This window comes from Echinops telfairi, unplaced genomic scaffold, assembly GCF_000313985.2.
Source record: "Echinops telfairi isolate 266 unplaced genomic scaffold, ASM31398v2 ScPeMD7_30;HRSCAF=105, whole genome shotgun sequence".
NCBI classification, from domain to species: domain Eukaryota; kingdom Metazoa; phylum Chordata; class Mammalia; order Afrosoricida; family Tenrecidae; genus Echinops; species Echinops telfairi.
In genome coordinates this window covers 4,320,212-4,329,986 of record NW_022103927.1, presented here as the reverse complement: position 1 = coordinate 4,329,986, position 9,775 = coordinate 4,320,212, and the positions used below count along the sequence as shown (strand labels likewise).

Here is a 9,775-nt window from a genome sequence, read left to right as displayed (position 1 = left end):
CCTGACTCTTCTGCCTCACGCTGCCACCCCTGTCGCCTTGTCTCTGGAGACCTGCAGGCCTCCGGCTCCTTATCCTGGGTCCACTCGGCCACCCTGTCTTCCTGGACCCACAGCTGCTGGAGAAGCCACCACCTGACAGTGCCATCTGTCCCTGTTGTGTTCTGCCTCCAGCATGGCTCCCATGGCTCTCACTGTGGGAGCCAGTGCAGTCTGGCCTGTGGGGTCACCTGCCACCCACTCTCCCTCAGGGCCTTTGCACCTGCCTTTCCCTCTGCCTGGGGTACTTCCCAGCTCACCTCCTGCAGAACTAGACACGTGGAACTGAGTAGTGAGCCGGAGAGTTGGGGGGCATAGCAGGGGCAGTGCCCCCCCCCGCCCACTCAGGCTGGCGGTGGGAGTCACCTGGTTGCCCCGAGGCCCTGTTTCCATAGAACCCCTGCCCTTACCCTTAGCGATCTTGATGTCCAGGGCTGTGCGGATCAGGGCCATGAGGGTGGAGTTGAAGTGCACGGTGTTATCGTCTGCCACTGGCAGGTCCATCCGCAGGAGCCTCTACAGAGAGCCGGAGGCCAGGCATCACTCCCAGGCCCGCTCCTGGTTCCCTGCCAGCCAGACCCCTCCCACACAGGCCCCAGGAAGAACTCTGAGGCTAGAGGCTGAGGTACGACCCCCCCTCCCCTGGGATGGCCGGCCCCAGGCCACTCCTGCTGCCCAGTCTGTGCCCTGGCCTCTCCCTGTGGTCAGGGCCCCTGCTCAGATCTCGCCTGGCCCCAGAGTTCTTCTGGAAGGCCCTTCCGTTCAGACTCCAAAGACGAGCGGGCACAAGGCCCCGTCCACAGCAGCACGAGCAGCAGCAAGCAAGGGGCCTCGGCCCCCCGCCACCCCCCAGCCGGGCCCAGACCCAGGCGGACCAGACGGCCACAGACCCCAGCATGCCTGTGAGCAGCGGCCCCCCAGGTCGGGCCCCTCTGGGACATGCAGCAAGCCGGACACACAGCAGCACAGATGGCGCATGCAGACGGAATTCGAGACTCATTCATAGCTCCGTGGGGCGGGGGTGTATCTGGGCCGCCCTGGGGCCAGGCTCTGCAGTGGCGGCGGGGAGGGGCATCCCAAGGTCGGGAGAAGACCGACTCCCAGCGTCCCAAGCAAGGGCTCTGCTTGCTGCTGGGGGGCGCGGGAGGGCTGGTGTGTACCAGCCCAGGCAGAGGGTGCATGGAGAGTGAGGGGGGTCCGGGGGTGTCAGGGAGATACAGACACACACCAGCAGGAGACAGAGCTGGAGACAGGAAGGGAGAGGGCAAGTCCAGAGTGGGGCACACGGGGTGGGGTGGGGGGTGGGGGGCAGTAGGGACACAGGCCCAGTCGGGGTTGCTGTGTGCAGGTTGTGGACCGCGCCAAGGATTCCCAGACTCAGAAGCCTTTGTGCGGTTCGTGTGAGGGTAGGAGAGTATCCCGTTCTCAGCACACAGGTGTATTCCCACCATCAGACAGACAAGGAGGGTCCTTTGGAAAATGGGTCTTTTCCAACTCTGCACAAAACTGCCTTTGGGCAGCGGGGGCTCAGTCCAGAGCTTGGAGGGGGAGGCTAGATCCCCCTCTCTTCACGCACATACATACGTCCTGGTGAACAGAGACCAGAAGGGGCACGTAAGGGATTGGGGGGTGGGGTGGGCAGACGCAAGGAAAGGGTCAAGGACCCTGACCTGGACTGGGGAGGGTGTGTGGGAGGAGACAGAGGGGGCGAGGCACACGGAAGGGTGGGAGGGCTCAGGAGGCAGTGTGAGCCGGGATGGAGGGGGGGATGGGATGTTCTTTTTTGGGATGGGGAGGGGAAGACTTCAAAAGTCATCCCTGAACATCTTGCGAACGAGTCTGAAGGAACAGAGCGTCTGTCCTTGGGCCCCAAGGGAGATTTGAGGAGGGGCCTAGAGGGGGGGCCTGGGCCAGCTGCCTGGCGGCAGGCCCCTCACCCTTCAGCCAGCATGCACTGCCCCGTTGCTGTGGTGCCTGCCCGCCCCGGCCCCGCCAAGGCAGCGTGCATGGCCTGCATCAGGTGCCACGGTCCAGGGGTCCAGCTGCGGCCCGCCTGCCCACTCTGGAACAATGGAGAGGTATGTTGGGAGGTCTGGGCGAATGGGTGGCAGGGGGCAGAGCTGGGAGCTCCAGGGGACCGGGGGCCTTGAGTAGGGGGTGGGGAGGAGAGGCTCTGGGGTGGGGGTGGGGGCTACCTGGTAAATCCCCCCCAAGGTCCTAGGTCAGAGATCAGCTTCAGGTGTGTGTGGGGAGAGGTGTCCCGTTAGGGGGGGCGGGTTCCAGAGAAAAGAATCAGGAGGTGGGGCCAGTGCCAGGCCAGAGAGTGGCCCGGAGAGGGTTCCCCGCCACTCCTGGAAGCCAGCTGGTGTCCAATTTGGTGCCCAAGGGGGGACAGGTTCGAGGGGATCTGGGGGGGCTCCCCTCCCCCCTGGTGTATTGGCCATAATGGAGTCTCTGCAAACACGTAGACACTCATCAAAAAAGACGGACACACTGTACTGGTTAGGGTCGGGGGGGCACGGGGTCAGGACCAAAGTGCTCAAGGAGAAAAGAAAAAGCAAAAAGAGTGGGGGTAGGGGGGTGGATAAAAACGAGCGAGAGAAAGAGTAACGCTAGAAAAAGAGATGTGGTTGTTTCCGGCCAGCACTGAAAAATCCCCCGTGGCCAGCGGGTGGCAGCGGTGGGCAGGGTAGTCTACCTTGTAGGCCACTCGGGCCGGACACTTCTTCCCCAGACCCAGGGGCGGAGACATGTGTCTCAACATCTGGTACATGTCCGGGTAAGCCATGCGGCCCCTGGCAGCACCGAAAACGGAAACAAAAACAAGGGGGTGGTGGGGGTGGGGAGGGGGACGGAGGGCCAAAGAAAGAGCGAGAGGGGTGGGGGAGGGGGAGAAACAGGAGAAGAAGAAAAAGATAAACAACAAGAAAAAAAAATCACGAGCCAAAAAAAGAGAGAGAGGAAGATGCAGAGGACGAGATAATAGGTATTTCAAATAAATGGAAAAGGGGCAGGAAAAAAATGGAAGAAAAGGTCATTAAAAAAGAAAAGAAGAGAAAAGAAAAAGATTATTCCACTGCTCAGGAGCAGAGAGGGAGAAAGAGAGAGAAAGAAGTCAGGTTGCATTTCAGTCTGAGCTATGGTTCCGGAGGCCCTGGAGCCGAGCTCTGGCGAAATAGATCTTTTTACAGTGGCGTGGTTGGGGGCCTGTTTGTCTTGGGTTTGGCTGAGGCTGGTCTCTGAGGGGGCCTAGGAGAGGAGGAGGAGGGGTTTGGGGAGATGAGGGGTGCAGGTGATGGAAGAGGGGGACCCCAATGCAGAGTCCCCATTCCCAGGAGATAGCTGGTTTGGGGTGTGGTGGATACCCCAGGATGGGCAGCTTCAGCTAAGAGCAAGCAGAGATGGCTGAGGGGTACCAAGGGCTATGTTTCATGCTTCATCAAGTCTACGTGACTGCATTCTGTTGACTAAGAGACATTTTCTAGTTTAATGCAAGAAAGAGAGAGAGAGAGATGGCTCTGTGTTTAGATATATATATATATATATGAAATATATATATTGAAGAACCCCAAGCCACACTCATTCCATTGATGCTAGCAGGTTTTAGTGGAAATCAAACCTTGCAAGCAACCCTATGAGGACATTTCTTGCCTAAGCCGAGAGGGGGAGATATTACTCGCAATAAACTGTACATATCCTTATAGTGAATCCGACCACTGAAAGGAGAAGAGAGGGGGTTAGTGGTGACGTGGGGCCAAGGCCTGTCCATACTGGCTCCCGGACATGCAATCAGGCCAGGACACCAAGGGCCAGGGACCTCCTGGCCTGCAGGGTCAGGGTGACTCAGGACGAGTGAAGGTCCGGGATACACCCCCAGATGCTTGTCGACCCGCGGTGTGGGGGGGACACCTCCCACAAGGCGCTCTCTGTGCCTCCCTCCTCCACAGTCTACATGGCCTATACTGGGGGGCTCGTGGAATGGAGGGGGACGGCCTCCCATTGCTGTGACCTAAAATCAAAAGAGGAAGAGTTAGGACATAGCTGGAAGCCCAGCCCTAGCCCCGCAGCTCAGCTCAGCCTGGGGCTCCTGGAGAACGTGTTCTGGGGCCTTGGGAGTCCAGAGGAGGGTGGGGCTCGCGAAGCTGAAGGCCCCAAGCTCAGCCGGAGTGGGCACCTCAGCTAGTGGAGTGGGCTTCAAGTACCTTGGAGACTCTGGCAGGGGTGTGGGGCAGAGAGGGCCCCCCTCGGTACACGTGCTCCCAGAGGGGAGGCGGGAGTTGGTACCCACAAAGAGGGAGTTTTGGCTCCCTCTGTGACCATGAAGACCCTTGTGGCACTCAGGTTGTGGCTCACCCTGCCATCCTACCTGTCCTGCATCCCACCTGAGCCAGCACTGTGGCTCTTCAACCATCCTGGCTCTTGACGGACTACCCGTTCCAGGGCCCCATGCACTGATGGGAGCACCGCGCTGCCGTTCTGATTGCCTTCTGCCAAGAGAGCCAGGCCAGAGCTCTCTTCCCACACACCCAGGAGGCCTTACACTGAGGGCAGACGGAGACTTGTGGAGGCAAGGCGCCCCCAGAACTCCTCATAGGTGACTCCCTCCCTCATTTCCCAGAAAGCCTGGGGCTTGACCAAGAGTGGCGCCCCAAGCGTTGAGTCCAGGTTGTGCACGAGTGCTGCCTCTCACATCCCACCCCCTCCGCCCCGTGAGACCTCCTGGAGACCCTCTGGGACTTCTTACCAAGCTGCAGGGTCGTACTCGGCCCAGACACGCACGTACTCATCCAGGTGGTGAGGACCCAGGATGGAGGAGTCTCGGGTGAGGTACTCAAAGTTGTCCATGATGACAGCAACGAAGAGGTTCAGCATCTGTGGGCACCCCAGGGAGCCGAAGGGGAGAGAGGATCGGACACAAATGCAGAGGCCCACAGGGAGAGGAGATGGTCAAGGGAGACGGAGACACAGGGAAAACGAGATGGCATGGGGACAGCCAGGAGATGCGCCAAGCCCCAGAGAGAAGGGGGTGGGGAAATGGAGGAGAGAAACAGATAAGGGCCAGAGCCAGAATGATGGAGAGACGGGAAAAGGAGAGAGGAAGAGGGAGGGAGAAACAGACACACCCTATGTGAACTGGTGCCCAGGCCGAGGGGACTGGCATGGCCCCCTGTCCTCTCACAGTCTCCTACATGATCAGATTGAGAACTTCACATGCAGTACGAGTCTGCTTTCCTTCTGGGCTGTGGCCCCAGCTGCTGGACAAAATAAGTGCTCAGCAAATCTTTCTTGGATGAATGGGTGGAGAGGTGGGTGAACAGGTGGATATTTTTCCCTGTCCTTGCCTGCATTTAGTGGCATCTTTTTCATGTGCTTTTATTCGTCCTTAGCACACAATTAGCTTCCATTGGTCTTGGTTCCAGGACTCAGCATACGCTGCTCCTTTTGTGGACGTGAGTTTTGCCTTCCCAGCACCTAGTCTCCTTTTGGGTAACGGTGCTTGACAGCCCCCTCCCCCTTCGCCTTGACAGCTCCCACCCACGGCACACTCTGATACTGTAGTTAGGTGTGGCACAATGGTGAAGCCCCTGATTGCTTAAGGAAAAGGTTGTCAGTCAATGGCAAACGCACTCGATGATTTTGCACAGGTGTGTTGGTGTGGTGTCCTGTTCCCCTAAAGATCACAACCTAAGAAGCCCCATGGGAAAGTGCTACCCTGTCACATAGAGTTGCTGTTGGGTCAAAGTCAACCCACGGCACCCGGTAACATCTGGGGTGGTGGCCACCTTCCTACAGCCAGCAATTTCCGCTGTGCTGTTTGCTCTGTCAACCCCGTGTGGTCAATCCCTGCATTCTGTCCCCTCCAACTGAAACACCTGGACGGGTTCTGTTTCTGATGGTGCACTGGCTGATAAGAGCGAGAACACAAAAGACATTTGTCCCTGGGGGAGTGCCAGAGAAAGGAAATGGAAGCTCCTTTGAATTTGACTTTTCCTTGGGGGGGCTGCAGTTGTCCATCATTTGTCAGTATTTTTCACCCCCTGGACTTATGAGATTCATTTTTCTCCTTCTGGAAAGAGTATCTTTCATTAGTGACAACAGATTCCATTCCTTGCAAGATCCCATGTCTCACTAGAGAATGCTGAGGTGCCAAACCCTTCTTCTTGCTTCTGGTTGTGGAGAGGAGGCGAGTGTTTCCCCACGTCAACTAGAAGAACCAGCTCTCAGCCCTGCCAGCTTTTCCTTGAGCATAACCCAGTGCTTCTCAGCAGGGGGGGGGGCAGCTCTGCCTGGCAGGGGACACTGGGCAATGTCTGGAGACACCCATGACAGTCAGACCTGGGGGTGAATGCTACTGAGATCTCGTGTCAGAGATGCTGCTAATGGCCTTACAGTGCCCACGCCGGGCTCCCATATGCCCCGGAAGAAAAAATGACCGGCCGCAGATGTCAGCAGCGCCATGGTTCAGAACCCCTGGGCAACCACATCCAAGGCTGGCTCAGGGTGGTCTTGCCGGGAACAGGTCTGCCACGCGGCACACTTGGGGGGCCCGTTTCCCCAGAGTGGGACCCAGGCTAAGGGCAGCCCACCACATATGCCCACACAACTCACCAGGAACGAGCAGAGGAAGATGAAGGAAACGAAGTAAAAATAAGCGAACTCATTGCCACAATCGGGAGTCAGGATGCCCGAGTTTTTATCACACGGCTTCCCGCTGAGGCAGGACAGCATGATGTTGTGCCAGGCCTCCCCAGTGGCACTCCTGAGGACAGAGGGGTGGCATCAGGGGCTTGGGCACCCCATACTGCCTGAGCCAGGGGAGCCTGGTAGTCAAGCCCTGGGACTCTGGAGCTCAGGGTCAGGGTGTCATCCTTAGTTGGGACAACCACCTGGGGTGGGAGGTGGGGGTGGTGGAGGGGACTCAGAAACACACTGATTCCAGGGCCCCACCCTCACAGACTTGGGGCTTTTCTGGTCCTGGTGGAAGCTGGGGTACACCTCTGCTTCAACAGTCCCCCAGGCGGTTGCCACCTTTGACCATCTGGTCGGTGCTCCAGGCACACCGTGACCTCCTGGCCCGCCTCCTAGAACTTGTTTCCAGATTGACTGACCCCCGACTGGGACGTGAACTTCCAGAGGATGGAGAATGGTGTCTTTCTGCCTTGTTCCCTGCTGCACCCCAGCAGCCACCGCTGTGCCCGGCACAGAGGGGTGCTCAGGACGTTTGCGGAATGAATGGGGGCTCTCTGACGTGCACCCCACGGGCAAGTGGCATAGACTCCTGCTTCAGAGTCCCTAAGCCTGGTTCCTCGGTGTGTCCGGTGAGGTTCTCAGACAAGGCCGCCTCCCAAGACAGTCGGGGGGCGGCGAGGGGGCGCGCTCCCCTGGCTGAGGTTGTCAGTTCCACCCAGGAAGGGCTCTGAGACCCACCCCACACTTTAATTAAACTGATCAGGACATGCCCCCTGCTTCAGGACGTCCGAGGACACGCCCACCCAAAGCGGAAGAGGAAGAGAAGAACCCCCTGGCTCAGCAGAAGAAAGCCGTTGAGGGTACAAACCCCAGCCTCTCCCCCTCCCCTCACCCCCCTCACCGGAAGAGGAGCATCAGGGCCTGGAGGAAGGTCCGGAAGTTATTGTGCTCAGTGATTTGGAACTCGTCCTCATCACTGTCCTCGTCCTCGATGTCGATGCCGATGTTGCCAAACACCTGCGAGGGGGGGCGGTGATGACTGGGGCGCCCCGGCCCCGGCCCCGCCCCCGCGCTGCGCGGCGCGCACCTGCATCCCGATGATGGCGTAGATGAAGAACAGCATGGCGATCAGCAGGCAGACGTAGGGCAGGGCCTGCGGGGGGAGAAGGCGATGGGACGGGGTGTTGGGAACCCCCTTAGGGGCACCGTTTCCCTCCCTGGCCCTAGGGCTCCAGTTCTGCCAGATGCCGTGCCGGGCTGTGCCAGGACTGGTTGGGCCTATTTGATGGCTCTGGGATGAGGCACTGGGGTGGGGTGCGGGTGGGGGTGTCCCCTCAAGGTTCTCAGGGCACTCCCAGGGCTGGACGTTATAAGACGGGTGCCCTGCAGACAACAGAACCGCAGCCAGGATGGGCAGAGGACAGTTCCTGCCCGGGACTGTCCGTTCGGCCCTGGGAGAGGGGTGGGGGTGGGGGGCTCACCTTGAAGGACTGTACAAAGGTCCAGAGGAGAATGCGGATGGTGTAGCCCTGACGGAGGAGTTTGATGAGCCGAGCAGCTCGGAAGAGGCGGAGGAAGCTCAGATTGATGAAGTTATTCTGGGGAGGGGTGGAGAGAGAGGGGGTGACCATCCGCCTACCCCCAGGCGCTCCGAGCCGTCACCAATCACAGAGGCCCTACATATGAAGCCAACCAACAGGAAAAAGCAAGCCAGACCCCAAATAAGGAGGGAGAGGAGAAAAAGCACTATTAATGCCATGGTGCGGAGGAGGGGGAAAAACCAGAAAGGGACAAGACCGACGGACGGACGGAGTTGGGACAGAGAAGGGGTGGAAGATTAGGCATCAACTAAAAAAAAAAAAAGCATAAGCCCTCCCGGCCCGATCCACCCTCCAGGGAGAACAGGAAAGAAAACGGGGAGGAGAAAGGAAGGGGTTGGGGTCGGGGAGCGGGAGGCAGGAGGGAGAGGGAGGGAAGAAATCATAAAAGAATAAGGAAAAGAAAATATATCCGAATCATCCAATCAGGAAAAAAATCGAGATGGTTTTGTTTCTCCCAACAACCAAATGCACTGAGACGATAGGACACAAGCGGGTCAAGTTGCCGAGCCCGTCACACGTGTACGATGCGCAAACACCAGGCGGGGTGCGGGGCGGGGGCGGGGCAGCCAGCACGCTCAGGCCAGGTGGACGTGCGTGCGCCGAGGGCATGTTACGCTCCGGGCCAGAAATGCATCTGTCACGAGACTCACCGGGCACCCTGCCCTGCCCTGCCGAGCTGCCCGCCCGCTCCTGCCCGCCCTGACCTCACCCCACGGCCAGGGGGAGCAGGGGCTCCCTCCAGCCAATTGGGAGAAGCGGAAGAGCATCTTTTCTTACCCCCTTGGCGAGGAGCGGGAATGGGGAGGACGGGAGGGAGCTGGGGCGGTTCGGCTGCAGGGTGAGTCCTCGCTGCCCGCTGAGTCCGAGAAGATGCATTTGGGGCCCCTTTTCCCCCCTCTCAGGGATGGCTTCTCAGCTTCTGGGGCTGGGTGGAGTAGCCTGCGGGAAGCAGGAAGTACGCAGCTCCCGTGGGTGGGTGGGCTTGGAATCAGCCGGGCCCACCGAGGGCTGGGTGCTGGGTGCTGGGAGGTGAAGCCGTCCCTGCCCCCAGGACCTCCCTGGATGGCCCCTGCCTCTGCTCACAGAACCCCTGGCTAGCCACTGCCTTTGCCTCCTCCCACCCTAGCCAGAACCCTGGGGAGCAGGGGGTGTGTGCATGCTAGCGGGAGGGTGGGCACAGGCTGAGGGTGACACTTGCCTGTGGGAGGTGGGCCAGCAAGGGCTCCAGGGGCACTTGTGTGTGTGTGTGTGTGTGTGTATACCCACAAATAGAACAATCTGGGCCTCTGAGCAGCACTTAAAAACTATTAGAAATAGTAGCCAATGTTAAAAAAACCAAGCAAACAGATTTCACCCCACATCTGGCTTTTTGACAACATGGGTCTGCTGCTGGCAGTGGCAGCCAGTGGGGCGTAGCCACAGTTGCTCCCGCTAAACCAGCCGAGGTT

General features: G+C 59.1%; 1 protein-coding gene across 1 annotated transcript in view; it reads right to left on the bottom strand.

The window, feature by feature from the left end:
- Positions 1 to 9,775, bottom strand: part of CACNA1A (calcium voltage-gated channel subunit alpha1 A) — a gene marked incomplete at its 3' end in the record, with an annotated part of 251,525 nt that overhangs the window by 14,597 nt on the left and 227,153 nt on the right. The window contains exons 37-44 of the mRNA XM_045289704.1: positions 9,105 to 9,224; positions 8,208 to 8,324; positions 7,814 to 7,879; positions 7,628 to 7,743; positions 6,646 to 6,796; positions 4,781 to 4,908; positions 3,656 to 3,752; positions 447 to 552 (exon numbers count right to left, since the gene is read on the bottom strand). Of these exons, the coding sequence (XP_045145639.1) occupies positions 447 to 552; positions 3,656 to 3,752; positions 4,781 to 4,908; positions 6,646 to 6,796; positions 7,628 to 7,743; positions 7,814 to 7,879; positions 8,208 to 8,324; positions 9,105 to 9,224 (901 nt within the window). The remainder of the gene's footprint in view (positions 1 to 446; positions 553 to 3,655; positions 3,753 to 4,780; positions 4,909 to 6,645; positions 6,797 to 7,627; positions 7,744 to 7,813; positions 7,880 to 8,207; positions 8,325 to 9,104; positions 9,225 to 9,775) is intronic.